This window comes from Sinocyclocheilus rhinocerous, unplaced genomic scaffold (genome assembly GCF_001515625.1).
Source record: "Sinocyclocheilus rhinocerous isolate Xijiao unplaced genomic scaffold, SAMN03320098_v1.1 scaffold1234, whole genome shotgun sequence".
Taxonomy (NCBI): Eukaryota; Metazoa; Chordata; class Actinopteri; order Cypriniformes; family Cyprinidae; genus Sinocyclocheilus; species Sinocyclocheilus rhinocerous.
The window spans coordinates 1,541,778-1,563,434 of record NW_015656153.1 but is presented as its reverse complement, the minus strand read 5'-3'; the positions used below and the strand labels follow the sequence as shown (position 1 = coordinate 1,563,434).

General features: G+C 38.3%; 1 protein-coding gene and 1 pseudogene across 1 annotated transcript in view; one reads left to right on the top strand and one right to left on the bottom strand.

Moving 5' to 3' along the window:
* The window catches only part of LOC107719476 (BTB/POZ domain-containing protein KCTD3-like), a 12,910-nt gene extending 1,218 nt beyond the window's left edge, over window positions 1–11,692 (top strand). Inside the window, exons 3-18 of the mRNA XM_016526894.1 lie at window positions 220–265; window positions 463–536; window positions 627–685; window positions 787–867; window positions 974–1,129; window positions 2,379–2,469; window positions 2,546–2,736; window positions 2,818–2,933; window positions 3,022–3,109; window positions 4,113–4,229; window positions 4,305–4,475; window positions 4,552–4,707; window positions 4,819–4,915; window positions 5,186–5,385; window positions 5,467–5,605; window positions 8,880–11,692. Of these exons, the coding sequence (XP_016382380.1) occupies window positions 220–265; window positions 463–536; window positions 627–685; window positions 787–867; window positions 974–1,129; window positions 2,379–2,469; window positions 2,546–2,736; window positions 2,818–2,933; window positions 3,022–3,109; window positions 4,113–4,229; window positions 4,305–4,475; window positions 4,552–4,707; window positions 4,819–4,915; window positions 5,186–5,385; window positions 5,467–5,605; window positions 8,880–9,453 (2,356 nt within the window). The 3' untranslated portion in view covers window positions 9,454–11,692. The remainder of the gene's footprint in view (window positions 1–219; window positions 266–462; window positions 537–626; window positions 686–786; window positions 868–973; window positions 1,130–2,378; window positions 2,470–2,545; window positions 2,737–2,817; window positions 2,934–3,021; window positions 3,110–4,112; window positions 4,230–4,304; window positions 4,476–4,551; window positions 4,708–4,818; window positions 4,916–5,185; window positions 5,386–5,466; window positions 5,606–8,879) is intronic.
* A 1,032-nt stretch (window positions 11,693–12,724) lies between these two features.
* LOC107719499 (usherin-like) overlaps window positions 12,725–21,657 on the bottom strand; it is a 236,590-nt pseudogene continuing 227,657 nt past the window's right edge.

Sequence of the window (21,657 nt, the reverse complement as noted above, 5' to 3'; positions counted from 1 at the left end):
CAACGAATCACACAGCGCCTTCACGACATGGCGGCAGCAACAATACTACAGCGAGAATAAAAGTTACGCCTTCTTTCTTTGCGTGAACATTTGGGCGGCGTTATGCAAATCTTCCCACATCGTGACGTAGACATGTGGGGACGTGTTAGAACGAGCCGTTTGTATGCATATTTGCTAAACCTCTATCCATTCTTCTCTGGCCATGTGTTTTGTGTCCAGTTTACTTAGTGGAAGAATATCATCACTACGGGATGAAACTGGAGCTGTGAGTAGAAATCCTGAAAAGTAGTTTTACCTAATTGTGTTTATAAATGAAAACATATCAAAAAAATAAAAACTTAATGAATACTGAATAACCATGTTTTGTAGGTTCTTTGTTAAAAAATTATTTAAAAGTTTTCCAGAATCAAACAAATTAGAAATGTATCCAGCTTTGAAAGAGATCCTTTTTTTTTCTATAAGATATTTATTGACAGAGACCCAACAGCATTTGCACCCATTTTAAACTTTCTTCGAACTAAAGAATTGGACTTGAGGTGAGACATAACATATGCTTATTTGTTATCCATTACATATCCCAAAAATATATAGTTTAATGTGTGTAATATTCATGCTTTCTCTGATAGGGGGGTTAACATAAGTATCTTGCGACATGAAGCCGAGTTCTATGGTATTACACCCTTAGGTATGTAATAGAAAAATAAATTTGACTGAATTAGGTGCATCACCTAATTTATGCATGTATAATTCTCACCTTGCATTTCTATTTGTCACTGATATGGTTAGTCCGACGCTTACTGCTTTGTGAAGAACTGGAGCGATCGTCATGTGGAAGTGTGTTGTTTCATGGCTATTTTCCTCCACCAGGTAGGTTGAGAATAGATCTGTGGAAGATAGAGAAAAAACAGTCACCTTTTCATCCTTTGTGCTAAATATAACACATCAGGATGAGGCTGGTATTTTTGTCCTTCAGCTCTCCCAGCGCGGAGCAGTGCCGGAGGGCAGGGTGCAGCTGTTGCAGGTCCAGAGGAGCGCTCAGGCCCCAGTGGCGCAGAGGGGGGTTACCCTCGTTCTTGCCCTCAGTCTTCTCTCCCTGGACCAACTGGGGCAGATGGACCTCAAAGACTGGGTGAGTAAAAATCGTGCAGTGACCACTGGGGTTACACTGAAACTGAGATGTTTAAAGATGTTGTGGGGGAAAAAGAAAAAAAAAAATACAAAAAAAATAATACTTGAAACAATAAAAACGACAATTGCCACTGACTATAAATATGATCTCATATATTCTTGGTTTGTGTTAACAGTGTTAATAAACCATGTTATGTAATACTTTCATTAATGTATTGTGGATTTTGAAAGCTGTATTAGATGCAGCAGTAGAGAGTACAGAGAACATTAGAACTGGGCTGGCTGTAGCTGTCTCAATGCAAACTGGAGAACAGCATGTGCTCATTCTGGTATGGGCATGCGGAGGGGAGGGGGGTGGGGTGCCATGAAGACAAAGTATTCCCCTTACAAGCAGTAGTGCAGTAGGCAGGGTGAGGTCATCTTAAAAGGCCTTTTATATCCTCTGTGCCCAGCGAAGTCATGTGAGAAGAATGATGAAAGAGATGGAGAAAACAAGTTAATGGACAGGCCTTCCTTTTAACCATTTTATTGCATTTTGGTGCATTTATATATCACAGGGCAAAATGTACTTAGCCAGCATCACAGAGAATTTGGATAATACTTGTATAAAAATTGACCGAACAGGGAAAAAAAACATTGAAATATGTGTTTGCATAGGATTTGTTGTAATGGAACAAAAAGAAAGTGACAGTAACTACTAATAACAGGCAACAGCCAGTAGATAAAAAAAAATAAAACCAAAAAAAAACAACACAAAATTAGCTTGTTGTATTATCATATTATTACTATGTTTTTTGTTTTGTTTGTGTTTTTGCATAAACTTGAAACATTATTACATGTTTTTAATTATATATTCATTAAAATTCTGCTACAATATTACAGGGTTCACTGAAGTAAATGCTTTTATGCTAATTACTTTCTTTGATGAGTCATGATTGTTTTTTAACCAAACAGACAGTTTATAATACTAATTTAGATTTTTAAAGGGATAGTTCACACAAAAATGAAAAGTCTTTCATTGAAAATCTGTTTATCATCCTCAAGTTGTTCCAAACCCATATGAGTTTCTTTCTTTATTTGAACACACGAAAAAAAGATATTTTGAAGAATGTGGGTAACCAAACAGTTGACTGTAACCATTGACTTTTTTTTTCATACTACAGAAGTCAATGGCTACCGTCAACATTTCAGCCTACTTGTGTATCAACATACTGAGGTATTGTTTTGGATTTTTTTTTATATTACAATAGGATCACCAGTGGACCCTAGGAAGGTGCTGATTGTCGCTGGCCATCATAACTGGATTGTAGCTGCTTATGCACATTTTGTCATTTGCTACAGGTAAAGCTACAGACCACATGACTTTGAAATTGAAAATAATAAGGGTTATACTCACCAGACTGGGATTGTTCTTTAGGATAAAGGAATCATCCGGCTGGCAGCAGGTGTTTTCCAGCCCTTACCTGGACTGGGCCATCGAGCGGGTGGCCCTCAATGCAAAAGTTGTAGGCGGCCCACATGGAGATAAAGACAAGATGGTGGCAGCGTCATCAGAGAGCAGCATTATATTGTGGAGTATCCAGGATGGAGGGAACGGAAGTGAAATAGGTAGAAGGACAGAACAAAAATGAAATGCGCAGTCACTCATGTGTGTCGATTTAAAGATAATGTTTCTTTGTCTTTGTAAAGGTGTGTTCAGTCTTGGAGTACCAGTTGACTCTCTGTTCTTCATTGGGAGTCAGCTGGTCGCCACCAGTCACACGGGGAAGGTAGGAGTGTGGAACGCTGTCACCCAGCACTGGCAGGTAAAGCTATTTCAATTTTATACTACATTCAGACATATTATCAGGGTTCATATTTGACTACTTCATTTGCAATACATCACTTGTACAGGTGCAGGATGTAGTGCCCATCACGAGCTGCGACACTGCTGGCTCCTTCCTCTTGCTGGGCTGTAACAACGGCTCAATTTACTATATTGGTAAGCTGCTTATCTTCTCCTGGATTGCATTGAATTCATTTTTATATGACGTGAGTGGTTAATGAGATGTGAAACTGGCAGTACCAGAATCAGTGTTGAAAATGTAATTACAATTGCATAAAGGCATCAATGTAATTAATTTTACATAGTAAACAGGTTAAAAAGTCATATGCAATTCATCATCCTAATGCAGTGCTGTGATCCACATGTTTGAAGTTTAAATCCTAATTTTTTGTGAGATTTTAATGCAAGGAAATGTAGGCTTATTAGGTATAATTTTAATTAATATATACACTTCCATTCAAAAGTTTGGGGTCAGTAAAATTTGTGTTAAATAAATGAATACTTAGTGAGGATGATGCATTAAAATGATCAGTAAAGACATTTAGAGTGTTAGAAATATTTACATTTAAAATGAAAGCTGTTTTTTGACCTTTCTATTAATCAAAGAATCCTGAAAACAATGTATCATTTTTTTCCATAAAAATATTAAGCAGCACAACTGTTTTCACAGTTAACAGTTAATAATAATAATAAATGTAAATGTAATGTAACAATAATGTCTTGTAATAGTAATAATAAATGTAATAATAATAAATTATATTAACAATAAATGTTTCTTGAGCTCCAAATCAGCATATTAGAATGATTTCTGATGGATCATGTGACAATGAAGACTGAAGTAATGGGTGCTGAAAATTCAGCTTTGCCATCACAGGAATACATTATGTTTTAAAATATATTAAAATAGAAATTGAATTATAATTACTAACAAGATTACTGTTTTTACTCCATTCAAAAACATTACATATTTTGAACAGTAGTGTGTATGAACTTAATTTGTGAGTTTTTATATTTAAACGTACATTTTAAATGCATTAAACCCATTTTACGTTGAAAATGTCACCACTATAACATTTGAAATACCTCTAATATGCGCACGTAATATGTTAAATGAGAAGATGATAAAGAAAAGACCTAACCATATTCTCTTCACTCTCAGACATGCAGAAGTTTCCGCTGAGAATGAAGGACAATGACTTGTTGGTGACCGAGCTGTACCACGACCCATCGAACGATGCCATCACGGCCCTCAGTGTCTACCTGACTCCTAAAACCAGTACGTCCAAAGATGGTTAACTAGTCTTACCAAGATGAATGAAGTGGTTAGTCTGGTCAGTCACTGTGTTTGCAGGTGTGAGTGGGAACTGGATTGAGATAGCCTATGGAACCAGCTCAGGGGCCGTGCGTGTCATCGTGCAGCATCCAGAGACCGTTGGATCTGGTCCACAGCTCTTCCAGACCTTCACTGTCCACCGCAGCCCCGTCACTAAGATTATGCTCTCTGAAAAGCACTTAGTTTCAGGTAAAAACTACTCAGATATAGGACGATATAACGCAAAATGGTGGTGGTCTGTAATTTCGACCTGTTTTTGTTGAAGTGTGTGCTGACAATAATCACGTACGCACATGGACGGTGACGCGCTTCAGAGGCATGATCTCCACTCAGCCAGGATCTACTCCGCTGGCCTCCTTTAAGATCATCTCACTGGAGGAGACAGAGAGCCACAGCAGCTATTCCTCCGGCAATGACATTGGTGAGAGACTTGCTTGTAGCTTTCCACTATATCGGTACAATTAGAACTGAGAAGCTGCTATTGTCCTAATATAGTCAGTAAAATATCACTTCATCTGCTGTTTCCATTCAGGTCCATTTGGAGAGAGAGATGACCAACAGGTGTTCATTCAGAAAGTCATTCCTATTACCAACAAACTCTTTGTTCGTCTCTCCTCTACGGGAAAAAGGTACATTTTGAGACGCGTTTAACTCTTGAACGAGGTGCACACTGCATAATATGCTAAATAAATATCTCATGATTTAGTGTTGCTATTCATGGGTATTTAGAGTACTATTAAAAATACCTTGGTGACTTAAAGAGATAGATAATCCACACAAAAATGAAAATTCTGTCATTATTTACTCACCCTCATGTCATTCCAAACCTGTATGACTTTGGTTTGTGGAACATAAAAGAAGATATTTTACATTGATTTATTTTTATACCTGTATTTCAGAATCTGTGAGGTGCAGGCTGTAGATGGCACCACCATCACGTGTTTTACAGTGCGAGAGTGTGAAGGCTCGAGCCGCATGGGCTCCAGACCCCGCCGTTACCTCTTCACTGGCCACGCAAACGGGAGCATTCAGATGTGGGACCTCACCACCGCCATGGACACGGTCAACAAGAGTGACGACAAAGCCAAGCGGGAACCAGGTCTGATTATTACTGTGGACAAAATAAGGAAAATAAATCGTCTGTTTGATAAAGTTGTGAAATGATGTTACCTGTCTGCAGAGGTGGGAGGTCCAACTGAGGAGGAGCTGCTGAAGCTGCTTGACCAATGTGATTTGAGCACATCTCGCTGTGCCACGCCCAACATCAGCCCCGCCCCCTCCGTGCTGCAGCACAGCCGGCTGCGAGAGTCCTGCTCCAGGTACTACAGTCCAAAAGCTTACTCACAAGTCTGGATTTTTAAACAAAACTCAATGGAAAAACTCTTCTCATGAAAAGAGTTTGAAATATTGTAGTGCAGTGATGTGGAAGCTAGATGAACTTCTAATTGTTTAGATCCTGAATTTGCTGTCATTCTGGTATTCAAAATCAAACACTGATAAAATTCAGTACGTATGAATAGCTTTGGTATAAAAAAGTTCACGTTTTATATCGATATGAACGGACCTTAAAAGGTTAGTTCACTCAAAAATGAAAATTCTGTCATTAATTACCCACCCTCATGTCGTTCCTAACCTGTAAGACTTTCGTTCATCTTCGGAACACAAATTAAGATGTTTTTTGATGAAATCCGAGAGCTTTCTGACCCTGCATAGACAGCAAGGGAACTACCACAGAAAGGTAGTAACTAAGGACATTGTTAAAATAGTCAATGTGACATCAGTGGTTCAACCGTAATTTTATGAAGCTATGATGTGGGACCTCACCACCGCCATGGACACGGTCAACAAGAGTGACGACAAAGCCAAGCGGGAACCAGGTCTGATTATTACTGTGGACAAAATAAGGAAAATAAATCGTCTGTTTGATAAAGTTGTGAAATGATGTTACCTGTCTGCAGAGGTGGGAGGTCCAACTGAGGAGGAGCTGCTGAAGCTGCTTGACCAATGTGATTTGAGCACATCTCGCTGTGCCACGCCCAACATCAGCCCCGCCCCCTCCGTGCTGCAGCACAGCCGGCTGCGAGAGTCCTGCTCCAGGTACTACAGTCCAAAAGCTTACTCACAAGTCTGGATTTTTAAACAAAACTCAATGGAAAAACTCTTCTCATGAAAAGAGTTTGAAATATTGTAGTGCAGTGATGTGGAAGCTAGATGAACTTCTAATTGTTTAGATCCTGAATTTGCTGTCATTCTGGTATTCAAAATCAAACACTGATAAAATTCAGTACGTATGAATAGCTTTGGTATAAAAAAGTTCACGTTTTATATCGATATGAACGGACCTTAAAAGGTTAGTTCACTCAAAAATGAAAATTCTGTCATTAATTACCCACCCTCATGTCGTTCCTAACCTGTAAGACTTTCGTTCATCTTCGGAACACAAATTAAGATGTTTTTTGATGAAATCCGAGAGCTTTCTGACCCTGCATAGACAGCAAGGGAACTACCACAGAAAGGTAGTAACTAAGGACATTGTTAAAATAGTCAATGTGACATCAGTGGTTCAACCGTAATTTTATGAAGCTATGAGGATACTTTTTGTGCTAAAAGAAAACAAAAAGAATGACTTTATTCAACAATATCTTCTCTTCCGTGTCAGACTTGAGTTCACAGGCAGTACCACGACGTATGCGTGTGGTGCTGCTGATGCAGGAGCCAGCATTCTGATGTAGAACCTGGATGTGCTGCACCTTGTTTGCAAGCAGAGGAATGCTCAGGCATGCGTTGTGGTACTGTCGTGAACATGCATCGAAATCTGACATGGAAGAGAAGAAATTGTTGAATAAAGTTTTTTTTTTAAACTTTTTTTTACATAATGTATTCTTGTAGCTTCAAAAATTTACGGTTGAACCACTGTCGTCACATTAACTATTTTAACGATGTCATTACTACCTTTCTGGGCCTTGAATGTGGCAGTTGCATTGCTGTCTATGCAGAATCAGAAAGCTCTTGGATTTCATCAAAAATGTCTTAATTTGTGTTCTGAAGATGAACGAAGGTCTTACGGTTTTGGAACAACATGAGGGTGAGTAATTAATGACAGAATTTCCATTTTTAGCTAAAAATGTAAATGTACTCCATAGTGACCACAGCTGTTAAAAGAGCCATTAAACAATATGACTGATGCTATATTCCAAGTCTTCTTTATGAGAAGAGACCAAAAATTTTGATAGTTTTTCACATCTTTAAAGGCACATATTAAAAAAATTACAAATGATTATGGCAATCAAAAAAAAATTATCAATGTATAACATCCTATATTTCAGTCCATTCCTCAGAGAAAGCTTTCAAATGACTAAGATTGTACAGCACATGACGCATAAGCTACTTTTATGTTTTTTTTGGCCTTGGTCACTATGAGAATTTGTATGGAAAAAAGCTGCAAAAATATCAATTCATAAGTAATATTGTAAACAAGTAATGTCAAAATTATAATTCTTTGGGTAAACTAATGCTTTGTTAATGTTCTTACAGGGGTCATATGATGCGATTTCAAGTTTTCCTTTCTCTTTGGAGTGTTACAAGCTGATTGTGCATATATAAGATCCCTGAAGTTGCAAAGACTAAAGTCTCAAATCCAAAGAGATATTCTTTATAAAAGTTAAGAGTCAGCCACGCCTACCTAAAACGGCTCGTTCTAGCACGCCCCCACATATCTAGGTCACTATGTGGAAATATTAGCATAATGCGCCCAAATGTGCACGCAAAGAAAGAAGGCGTGGTTTCAGTAACCGCAGTTAGTGTTGAAGCAGCATGTCAGGGAGACGCTGTGTGTTTCAGTGTGAAAGCAAAAGCACTTTATTTGGCCTTCCGGAAGTAGATGCATTTAGGAATCTTTAAGATTACTTACAACAGAACAGCAATGCATTTTATGGACGACCGTTTTGTGAACCTAGGAGAGGAGGTAATTCTGACTTTGCTATGACAATCTGGCGCTTCTGAATCAGCTACTGTTTTGTTATTAGTTTAAGTATTTGCTATTGACTGTTCAAATGTGGAGTTTTGCGCATCGTGTGTGTGTGTGCGCGAGCGAGCGAGAGCGAGAGAGAGAGAGAGCGCGAGAGAGCACATACCAGCTTCATCACTGTGTCTGTCACGCGACTCTGTTGTCCTTTCGGGCTTGAACTGATGGTAAAACTAAGGACATTATTAACTGTCTTGATATTTACTTTGAAAGCTGACGCTCGCGATTAATGTAAGGGGCGTTACATTTCCGACGCATGCTTGTGGTGTTCGTCCAATCACAATGCACTGGGTCAGCTGGCCAATCAGAGCAGACTGCGCTTGTCAAAGGAGGGGGCTTTGCTGAAAACGACGTGTTTCAGAGAGGCGGGGCATAGAGAACCTACAATAATGTACAGTATTTGAAAACTAATGTGTTTTTTGAACATTAAAGCATGTCAACATATTCTGTTACACCAAATACACAAAATAATGATCTTTAAAATAGCATCATATGACCCCTTTAATGAATTTTAAGACTAAGTTTGTAATCATATAGCAACACAAAATTGTATTTTGTCATTTTTACAGTCTTCAGCTGCAGGCTCAGGAGCCCATCCCTGAGACGGCCACCTATGGAGCCTTGCGGCCGTACCGAGAAAGCCCCTTGCTGGCCCGCGCTCGACGCACAGAGAGCTTCCACAGCTACAGAGACTTCCACAGCTTAAACCTGACCAAAGCCCTGCTGGAGAACCACGGACAGTGCGGATCCATGGAGGACGAGATGCGTCAATCAGCGGGAGAGAACAACGCTGAGGACCCCGACAAAAGGAACTCTACCATGGATCTCTGGGGGTCCAGATCATCTGAAACCCAGTCTGCAGCCGCACACAAATCCCCAGACAGCCCTGGAGACCAGCAGCGAAGGGCCCATATGATGGAGGAAGGGGCTGCAGACTCTAGACCGGATGGAGGCAGGAGGAGGGGGGCATTTGAAGCTAATTTTCTAAGCAGGAAAAAGGCCCCTTCGGTTCCACAGCTGAGCCCCCCACCGGCAGGAGCTGATGGAGGGGGAAGCGACTCGTCCAGCACCGCCTCACCCTCGCCAACTAAAGTGTCCACATCTCCACGCCATCGCAAGGCTCCTGACGCAGCATGTGAGTGATGGTTTACACAGATTTGTCATATACAAACGAAGTACCAAATACAATAATCAATGACAGGGAAAAGAAAGTAGATGATTTCAAAAGTGAAGTGTTTCAGAACGTAGACGTGAAGGTTTGGCAGGATGGCAGCTGGCAGCTAAAAACACTCACTCACTGTGGACAGATTTAAAGGGAAAATGCACAATACAAATGCCATGTCAATTTCACATGTCTGTTAACCAGTTAAAATAATTTATTTAGCTTTTGTCAGACAGATGACGCTTCAGCATTATGGACCTAATCCTCTCTTTGCTGCTTTTTCCAAGCTAAGAAAACGAAACTAATAACTAAAATGAGAAAACTAATAAAGAGTGACTAGATTAATTATAATTACAGTCAGACTTTAGCTTTGTACACCTGCATTGCAAAATGTAAAAATTTTTTTGTTTTTGTCCATTAGATAGTCCACCCTAAAATGAAAACGTGAAGAAAATTTGAATAAAGAATTTACTCACCTTCATGCCATTTTAAAACCCATAGGACTTTCTTTTGTGGATCAGCAAAGGAAAAGTTGACCAGAATGTCTTTGCTGCTCTCTTCCATACAATGAAAGCGGATTTAATACTTTATATTCAGAGCTCTGAGTAATAGAATTAAATTTGTTACTATTAATTATCTTTTCTTGATAATCCTTCTTGACATCCATGATTTACATTTGCTTTCATTGTATTGAAAAGATCAGTTTGGACACTCTGCTACTTTTGTGTTCCATGAAAGAAAGAAAACTCATGCAGGGATTGAAAGACTAAAGATTTATTGCTTAAATGGTTTGCTATTCTCTTGTAAATTAAGTTTTAAAAAGTAGATTATGCTACTGGCCACTAACGGTACCTCCAAAACACTGTGATGCACTTTATTGTCTTGTCTTTACATTCATCCCTTTATAATGAAAGGACTGAACTTCAGCTAATGATCAGGTTTGAAGTGTAGGTTAATAGACTCCACTGCTGCCGTGAAGGCTGCAGGAATCAGAAGCCTTCGACATAATCTGTTTCTTTCTTCATTAATCCTTTCAGACGATTTGCGCTCTCTGAACTTTTAGCATGCACCCACAGGGGATTTGTACTTGCTCTATCCATTTTTGGGATTTATTCAGTGCCTTTTGCCAATTTGGATAGATACTGCTGTGAGAAATCAAAACAGACTTAGCTTTTTTCTTTCTTTCTGATGTGAGAGTTAGTCGGATCATCACATTATGCAACTGATTTAAGTGAAGCTGGTTCAGTTTTTACTGACAGGATAAGACACTTATCAATATGAGAGAAAAGAAAAGATATGAGGTATGTTTTACAGACAGTTGACAGATTTAAAGGTGATATACAATTAAAAATAGAAAATAGAATTTGTACTAACAGATTAGTTCTGTTTTTATAATGCTACATTACAAACTTCTGTCTAAATTAACATGTGAATAACGTCACCATAAAGTATAATTTCATCATTTGCATTTTCACTTCTGTTAAGAATATATTGTAAAGAATTATTTATATTTGACATGAAGCTAATTTTGCATTGTCGACTGATGAGCATGGTCACTTTCTTTCCAGCCATTCCACTTTGTGTACAGGTTATATCCTGCCAGAGAAAATGTACAGTATATATCTAGCAATCGATGATACATATCCAATATAGGCTATTAATATAGTTATATGTTGCTAAGTGAGATTATTATTGTAATTGTAACTAAATGAAAGCCTTTAACAAAGTACTTACTTTATATAAAGGAAATGATGAGATCTCATTAATGCTATGCAATCAGTGATAGTGCTGACAGTAGGCTACATAGCCTAAAACATGAAAATGAATAGTAGAAGGTGCTTACTATATTATGCATACATAATACATCTACTATACATATCTTTTGTGAGCAGGCTAAAATCAAATATTTTTTACATATATTTCATTGAACATTGTACTTTAATCAGCTACTTATGTCATTTATTTGCTCTCTGAGATGTTTCAGTGTTGGGGAATATTTAATTGACAAGAGTAAGATTCTATATGCTTGCTTTGAGTCTTTATTTGTGTTTTATCTAAAAAGACTGGCTTACCTGCCGCACAGATCATGACATGGCTACAAGAGGAAAGCTTATGCTACATGAAATATGTAAAAAAAAGAAAATGGTACATGCACTACAGATCGGTACTCAACTTCTGTACATTTCCGGTGGCACAATAAAGTAACCAAACAAAGCAGAACCAGTCTCAGAATCTTTGATATTTTTTTTTAAATAAGCATGGTAACATCAACATTACAAACAACTTTCTTGTACATTTCACAACTCTCTATAACAATGATTGTCCACAAACCTCGGATTAATCTTAGAACGAGCTCTGTTTTATATAAAACAAATTAAAAATAAATTATTGCAACAATAAATAATACTGACACTCCTAAAAAAAATTTTTACAAAAAAAAAGTGTTTTCTTAGGATAGTGCTGTTTCATTTTTGCTAATATCTATGTGAAACAATAACAACGCATGTATAATTAAATATATTCACTTTACAGGTTTAAAACAACCTCTGATAATAAAAACACATCCACATGTAACAATGATGACCATTTTTGGAGTATAACATTTAAGACACTTGATCCATTGACATCATCACAAATGTGTTCACACTATTGCTCAGTCTAGCAGGCTCAACACCACATTAGCTAACATTTCCATTAATACAGGACACGTCTACCGGATTGACTATCTGCCTCATTCATGTGTCTGTAGAGACAGAAGAGATCAACTTCCTCCCTATGTTTGCATGAATAATTTGGAGACTCAGTTCATTAATACTTTATGATTGGGGTAATATTTCATAGCTACACAGCCAGTCATAAGACTCCATTTAAAGCTATAATAATACAGTGCTATTTTCAGAACAGTTTGCTTCCTCTCTGCTTCAGTGCTAAGCACATATTACAGCAAAAGATAATCTATGTCCGATAGGCAAGTATATATACAGTCGTAATCAGAATTATTGGCACCCTTGGTAAATATGATCAAAGAAGGCTGTGAAAATAATATATATATATATATATATATATATATCTCCACCTGGCTCTGAATGGGCATGACGCTTCTGGGTCAAGTCAAGGCTGTGAGTATGTATATAGGCAAGTAGAGACAATGGGTGATGCCTTAAAAATATGATATTCAACCAGACTTTTCTTTTAAACAAAATAAAACCAATATGAGCAGACTGTAATGTAAATAAACAAGTCATTCTAGGATTAAAAAGGAAGCAATAAGGTGATGTCTGAGGTAGTCAACACGTAGCTACAACATAAATGACCATTACATCTCAAACTAATAAAAAAAAATCCAGCATTATGAAATAATGACTTCTTATCCTGCGTGTCGATCAGCTGACTAACACTCCGATGCAAGGAATTCTGGGAATAGGCACGGCTGAGCTGGCTCTGGCTGGGAACACGCAGCACAGACATGCTGGCCTGATAGCTGTGGTTGCTGGTGCCTCCGATTTTAGTGTCAGTCAAACCCTGATCACAACACACACATAACTGCACACTCAGTCTGTCAATCACATGCAGCAGAGACGGTCAAATCCAACTGATGAGCAAACGTCAAAAACAAGCCATTGAATGAGAAGGGTTGTGCATTAATACATATTGCAACCACATTCTGCATGCACTGCCACTCAACAACAGCAAAACAAAACCCAAAGCATGATGGAAAGTGAATGCTATCTCTAGTAAGTGGTGCTTGAACGTGCAGATAGGCAAATAGAACAAAAGACATTCATGTCTGTAGCACGAATACTTACACATAAGTATTTGTAATTAGTATAAGAAACCGTAATAGTGACAGTTGCCTTAGCAAATACCACTAATGAGGAAAAAGGCAAAACATGCCAATGCAGCAGGCTATAGTGATAATCTATTCTGAAATACATCCCAGAGAACCTGTACCTCAGTGCGCATGGCAAAACTCTTTAGTGTTATACTGCAGGAGGAGTCCGGTATATTGTCAAACTGGGAAGAGGAGAGAGAGAGAGGAGTGGGCTTACCATCAGTGCATCGGGCTGAAGCAGAGCAGTAGAAGCATGGTTAGAGCAGAGTTCAGAGGAAGGTCTCTGGAGCAGCCAGAACAGCGCAGGACAGAGAGAGTTAAAAGACACACAGCAGATTTCAAGAGAAAGGCCACAGTTTAAAGGAACAGTTCACCCAAAAATCTAAATTAGCTGAAAATGGACTCACTCGCAGACTATCCAAGATGTAGATGAGTTTTTTCTTCATCAGAACAGATTTGGAGAAATTTAGCATTACTTCAGTTCACAATTTATTGATGGACTGAAGTCGTGTGGATTATTGTGATGTTTTTATCAACTCATTCTGACGGCACCCATTCACTGCTGATGATCCATTGGTGAGCAAGTGATGATATGCAATGGAATTTCTCCAGATCTTTTCTGATGAACAAAATAAATCTCATCTACATCTTGGATGGCCTGAGGGACTTTAAGCAAATTTTCTATTTTGGGTCAACTATTCCCTTAAATGTTGGGAGTGTTTATCTGGCTCTTAGCAACCAGACAGCAGCCAAGGCAAAATTTATTTGATCAAACTTTACAGGAAACTTCACAAACTTTATAATTTTCTATTTTAATACATTAAAAATGTAATATATTTTTGTGAAGGCAAAGCTGAACTGTCAGTAGCCATTAATCCAGTCTTCTGTGTCACATGAACCTTCAGAAATCATTCTAATATGCTGATTTGGTGCACAAGAAACATCTCTAACTATTAATTTTGAAATTTTTCTGGAAATTGTCATGCTTTTTTTCAGGATTCTATGATGAATAGAAATAATCTTTTGTAACTCTATAAATGTTTTACTGTCACTTTTGATCAATTCAGTACTTTTATTCAAAACCTTACTGACCCTAAACTTTTGAGCAGCAGTGCATAAATAGTAAGACTAATAAACTAATCTGAACAGTCATTGCCTTTATGACTATGCCACTGCCATACAATTGCAGTAGGAAGAGCAGTGTTATCCCCCCCTCTTCTGGACATTTAAAGGAAGTGCACGTTGCAGCTTTGAGCGTAAACCTCTACAGTCTAACATACATACGCCTATGCAAATTAACAGAGCCAGCAGCAGCAGCCCCAGGAACGCCATGAGAATGATGAACCACAACTCTGTATAGAACTTGTATTCAGCCCCATACAGACCTGTTTTACCTCCAGAGCTCGACTCCACGGCATCTGTGGGGAACAGATGAGATGCTCAGATAAGAAAAAAACAGCGAATGGAAAAAAACATAATACAAATATTTAACTATTTAGTCTCGAATGGAAGGAGTTCACCAACTACTCTACAGCCAACTAGGTTTTAATCTCAATAATACAGAATAAAAAGTAAATTCTCTTTTATTCATAATTAATAACTGTTTTATTATTAAGAGTAAATTGAGATATGGATCCAAGTAATGATTCAAGTATTTTAGTATTATCTCACAACCTTTTACATTATTCCATTAATAACATATTATATATCTACCATATGAGATACATAAAAAATGTATATATTTAATTAGAAATTTTCCATACTACAAAGGAATGATTTAGTTTTACATAGCCTATCTGTAGCAAAGACTGTGAAACAACACAAATATTTGACAGAATGTTCCTCATATTTTCATTTTGGTGGCTTAATGCCAGGAGCGTTTCACCACATGAAGATCTGGAGCTTTGAAAGTAGTTAAAATGTCTGCAACGAGACAACAAGGGTTGCTACATGCACAGATTTAGTTGTAGTCATCTAGTTTGACTTAAACCATTTATTATATTTGAATACCTTTTTTAGTGTTTATTTACTCTACAAAACCAACGGCGTGAATGGCATTTCGATGAAGATTATGAGTTTGCAACACTGCCCTGAGAGAATGGAGATATTGCCCAATCACCAGCCAGGCCGGAGTAAACGTACCTATACCAGCGGCCGTGCTGTATTTAATGACAGGAGAGCTGGCGCTGGCGCTGCCGCTGTCAGTGGTGCAGGTAACTTGAAATGCAAAGGCTGTAGAGAAAAGCGACAAAAGAGATTATGAGAAAAGGGCACAATGAAAAAGAACCAGTGAGCTTCACAATAAGACAGAAAAAAATCAGTCCCAGGCCGAGGTCATAGTATAACCCTATGGGCATACTTTTATCAGAGGTGCGTGGGATGTGCAGTGAGCTGTGGAAGCCACTGTAGATGCGCAGGTTGTTCTCGGTTAGGCTGTATTCTCCCAGAGGCCCGTTCAGAGAGAAAGAGCCGCTCCAGTCCACAAACACTGTGGTAAGGTTACTGTGCACCACAAATGGCTCCTTATACTGAGGAGCTACAAAGAAACAGCAAGAGAGGGGTTTGATTTAGGTGCCATAACAATTTAAGAATTTTAGACGGTAATAGGAATGACTTGTATGGCATTTATAATTTGTTAGCAACATATAACCAGAGCCATACGAGAGTCCCGAAGAGAGTCCTTACGTTCTTTGAGTGTGGTGATGGAGACCGAGTCAGACACAGTGCTGCCCATGTTATTGTAAGACACTACACACAGTTCATAGTTGGCATAGGGCAGTAGGCCAGAGATGTTGAAGCTCTGCCCCAGTCCAAAGAATGTGATTTCCACAGGGCCGATGACACAGCTTACAGGGACAGGCTGCAGCGGCTGAGGACAGGATGATCGCACATGGAGCTCACAGTTACAGAGATGAAAATGAAAGGGACAAATATGCTATAGTACTACCTTAATACACTTCCATTCAAACGTTTGGGGTCAGGATGATTTCTTTTAAAAAGTGACAACAAAGACTTGTTACAAAAAAGGATTCCACAAATATTATACGCAGCACAACTGTTTTCAACCTTTATAATAATAATAATAATAAAAAAGTTTCATGAGCACCAAATCAACAGAATGCATTTTGAATGCAGAATGAATTTTGATGGATCATGTGACATGGAAGAGTAGTAATGGCTGCTAAAAATTCAGCTTTGCTGTAATTTTTTGGAATAAATTACATTTGAGAATATATTAAAATAGAAAACTGTTATTTTAAATTGTAATCATATTTAATATTATAGTTTGACTTTACTTTGATTAAATCAATGCAGCATTGGTGAGCATGTAAGAGATTACTTTCAAAAACATTAAAAAAATGATCCGACCTCAAACTTTTGAACAGTAGTGTACATACAAAGTTTTAAGAGGTGAACAAAATCAAGCAAATATCAATACTTAGATGTGACATTCATATTTTGTGATTAGAATTTGAATTTTCATATCTTAATGGTGAAGTGGGTAATTTCCATGCTGCTAATGGCACCAAATAGATTTGCAACGGTAATAAAATGTTTTCAAACACTTCCCCGGTCTGCCATTGCTTAGAAAAAGAGTCCTGGAGTCCTGCCCAAACTTATTCCATTAGTTGTTGCGTTGCTAGGCTAAACTGCTCAAATGAACAGGGCAATATTTTGAAACTTTGAATACTTGAGAAAATATTTTAACGCTGTATAAACAACACACTTCACCCTTAAATATGAATAAAGAATTTTAGCATAATCATGATTATATTAAGTTATCTATTTTTTTATATTATGCATTATGCATATATATTATGCATATATATTATATTATTTTTCTGTGAGATCTGTACCTTTCAATGATGCCACTGGGCTGAAGAGGCATGTTCCACTCCATCAGAGCTGAGCGAGAGGTGAGCGCGACTAGATGTGGCGGGGGCTGCTGGGCCGGGGCAGAGGCCTGGGTGCGGAGCTCACTTAAGGGACCTCGGCTGCAGCACAGGAAACAGGTGCAGGCCTCCACACCTACAGAATACACAGTGAAGGGCCTAAGACCGTGGAGAGTCTGCTGGTGGGACATCCCCTCAGACAGCTGCAGGCACAGAAAAGAAAGCGCTTGTTCCAGTTTTGTACTATAAATTCGAATAATCTAAATTCTCAGTCGCTTATATGTAATTGTTATATATATGTATATGTTATGTATAAGTAAGAATAAATATATTGCACTTGATGTACCAGCTGGTATGAGTCTTTGTTTTGTGTGAAGACTCTGTAGAGGCTGACAGTGCCATTTGGCTTGCTGGGTGGGCTGATATCCACCACAGCTGAGGTGGTGTGGATGTGCAGGATTTTTAGGCGGGCTCAACCCCTCTGGAGGAGCTGGACCTGTGTGACCTTGAGCCCAGGGGCTACCAGCACGGCCTGCTGAGTTTGCAGCCCACACCTAGATAGTCAAAATTAAATAACACATGAAATCAGGGATTTATATATATATATATATATATATGTATATATATTAATACCTGTAGAAATCTATAATACATTTATAAAATAAAAAAATATAATAAAATGCTATATTATTATTATTATTATTATTATTATTATTATAACTCATAGTAAACATATTCAGTGGTGGCCAGAATTATTAGCACTTGGCATATTTAAAAGGTTTCAGTTGTTTTTGTTGAATTGGCCACATACCCATAAAACGAACTATTGCCGGAACTACCTGTGACGGAAGGAATCTGCTGGAACATTGAAAATTATGGACTGGCCTCCTCAAAGTTCAGACCTCAACCCCATCGAGCAAATTTGGGGCGAGTTGGAAAATAAACTGGACAGATCTAGTGTACATTTAAAGGACAGCCTTTGGCTTGAGTTGCAGAAGCACGGGATAACATCAGTATTGAAGTTCTCAGGAAATATATTGACACATGAAATCATGTTTTGGAGGCAAAAAAGGTCAATATTTTCAGACCTGTCAGGTGTTCTAATAATTTTGGCCTCCACTTTATAAAAAGCAGTTTAAACTACTTCATAGGACAGAATGTGCACAAAAAAAAAAATCAATTAATGAAAAATTACAGTAAAAGCACAAAATAAATAAAAATGAGGAAGTGGGAATATGGATATAATGGCAAAAAAAAGAAAGAAAAGAAAATGAAAATAATGAAAAACTAACTCACAAAAACAACAACAAAAAAACTCTTTGTATTAAACTTGGGGAGGGGATTTTGGGATTTAATTTAGCTAAAAACTTCAGCACTCAATACATTTTTGATTTTGCCATCACCCCTCTGTTGTTCCCACTGTCCGTAGGCAGAAATACAAAAATTGCAGGAGCTCAATCTGTAGTTTTAACAAAAACCCGGAGCTGTCAAAAGTTTTGCATCATCTAGAGAGCACACATTGTTCATTTTCATATACTACTGACATAAATCTGGCTGAAAAAAATCCTTTACATTTATTTCACAACAATTTAGCATGTTTGAGAGCTTCTTCTCTTTTTTACTATTTGCTAGACCACAGCTCCAACATGTATCATAAGACCATAGACCAACTAGTATAGATATGCACAAGAAAAGAAAGGAACTTTAGTGTGCAAAGCTACAGGTGAGTGTATGGAGACGCCTGTGGTCTCTCTCACACCTGCAGGGCCGATATAAGACCGGCTTTGATACCCACACCGGCTCTGAAATGGCCCAGCAGACAGAACGGAGACTCGGCACCATCCTCCTCTTAAAGAGGAGTCACCTTCACCTGATGAACCCACCTGGCGCCTTTTGCAAAAGGAAACTACCCATTCAACTACTTTGAGGAGTCAGTAGTCTTACGCTCTCGAAGCCCTGCTGTCATTAATAGCCAAAACATCAGCATCCATTACAGAATCACTCCAGCCTGAATCTACATGAAAATTAAATTTCACCTTCATCAAGGAGTAAATGAACACATGGAAAGGTGAAGTAATCTTATTTACTAGACGAGCTGTTTGTATAATTACACAGGAAGAGTAGGAAAAGGTCAGCTGGGGTTGCTATTTGCATGAGTAAGTAATTTGTAGATTGTCAGTTATAATAGCAGTGGCAGATGGATGTTCCTGTGGATAGGGTTAAATTAGCCTCAATAATAGGCAATTACACTGTGATCAATCCAGATGATAGATTTAAGTGGCAATACACACGGACTGCACGAGGCACCGGCTGATTTCACATTCCCATCCGATCCCGTTCCACTGCCAAAGTGACGACTAGACGTGTCAGAGCGCAAAGGGGGCGACGGAGGTGTGACAGAAGAGAAAGAGGGCGGTCACAAAACAGCTCTTGTCACCCAAAGAGAGAAAAGGTCACGTTGGCAGGAAGACAGTGAGGAGGAAAGAGTGACGGTTCGCTTGTGCGGCGTTATGAATGAGCACAGGACAAAGAAATGTGATAACCTTAATTTCTCACTGATAAATCATTCCGATTCTCGGATAGGAATTTGGTGAAAAGAGATATGGCCGCTACGTTTTAAAGTGGAGTCAGCCAGGACATCTTCATGCCCTTGTATCAGCGCAGATGTTTTATTGCCACCGAAGCACTTGCATACAGAGCTGTAATTAACGCGGGAAAATAAAACTATTTCATGAGCGAGCTCTAATGGATGTGGACGTACACCACTAGGGCCGATTCTGCCCGGAGACAGGTCCTCATTGGCTGTGGCCACGCCCCCAGTCATGGACACGGGGCCAAAAGTTCCCTTTTCTGTTATGAGCACTAGGCTAATTAAGATTTGACATAAAAGTGTCAATAAAATATGTAGCCTCTTAACATGGGATGGGTTTGATTTCACAGGGATACATGCCCTTGTGTGAGAACGAGTAAAATGAAACACAACAAAAAGGGAGACAACTCCATGACATTAGGACAAGAACATTAAAGAAAGTGGTAGTCCTGACTCCTTCAAACACACAAACGATCAACAAACAGCGATTTAGACTGTTAAATAAGCAGACGTAGACATAAGCTCAAGGACGCTTCCAGGATAGTTAGCAACCTCCCCGGGGAAAGCCAATAGCATTAAAAGGTCTTTCCAATACTTGTACATATGGGAGGCCTAACAGCTAATTCAATGGCTTCGATCATAATCGTCAGCATTCAGCCAGGCCCAGATTAATGGCCCTGTCGCTTGTCCGTCATCACTCAGCTCCGCCCACCAGCTGTCATAAATTACCGCTCATAAATAAGATGGAACAATCAGGCAAACTCTATCAATTTAGTCCTGATCAGCCCACGCCTCTCAGGCCTGACAGTCAAATGCTAATGTTATTTTGCTCCAAAGGCTAGGCTGTCAATTAAGAAAGGTCTCGTAAGGCGACGGCGGTGCGATGAATATAGTGAGTTAGATTAAACGCCTGTCTGTTTGAATGAGAGAGTATAGATGAGCAGAACGTTAAACACAACAGCAACAAATAATCATGCTAATTAAATATTCCTTGAGGACAAGTTTATATGGCAGAATCATGTTTAGTTGCATGATTACGCTAAAATATTATGTATCATAAGAATAAAGTATGAAGTATCACAAAGTCTAGAGGGATGATTTCATATTCAGGATGCATCATGCTAAAAACTAAACTTGCTAAAAATAAAACTATTCAAAATTGTTTTCATTAATTGAAATAAAGCTGAAATAAAATAACAAATGATATAAATATTAGATGAAAAACTTAAAAATCTTAAATGAAAATGAGAAATTTTGTCTTGGCAACTAGCAGAAATAAAACAGGGTTAAGTTACTAAAAAAAGTACTGAAATTATTAAAACTATATAACTAAAAAAAAATAAAAATAAAAAGCTAAATAGAACTATTAAAAAAAAATAAAAATGCACTTAATAAAATTATCAGAACAAACTAAAATTAAACTGCAAATATAAAACTAAAAGCCAATTCAGAATACTAATAAATACTATAATATACTATAAATAGTACACTGTAGTATTTATATTATTGTATAAATAACACTGACTTAAAGCAACGACCTACTGTAGCAATCATTCAGAACACCTTAGCAAATGTATAGTCTCAGCCTATATGTATAGCAAATGTATAGTCTCACGCCCACGGACCGTTGGCTAAACGTCTGATGCATATGGCACACAAAAGTGGAAACACTTCAGGAGTTTCAAAGTCGTCGTCGGATTGGTTGAATTATACAGGATTTCCGTGAGACGTGCGTGTCGCGATCTTTAACGTTCCGCCTGGAAACAAAGATGCCGTGACGCCAAACCCCCTCACGAGAGAAGAAAGTGTTTACAACTGTGACGACGAGCGCTTATCAGGATCAACTAAACGCTGGATTTTCAAAAGTATG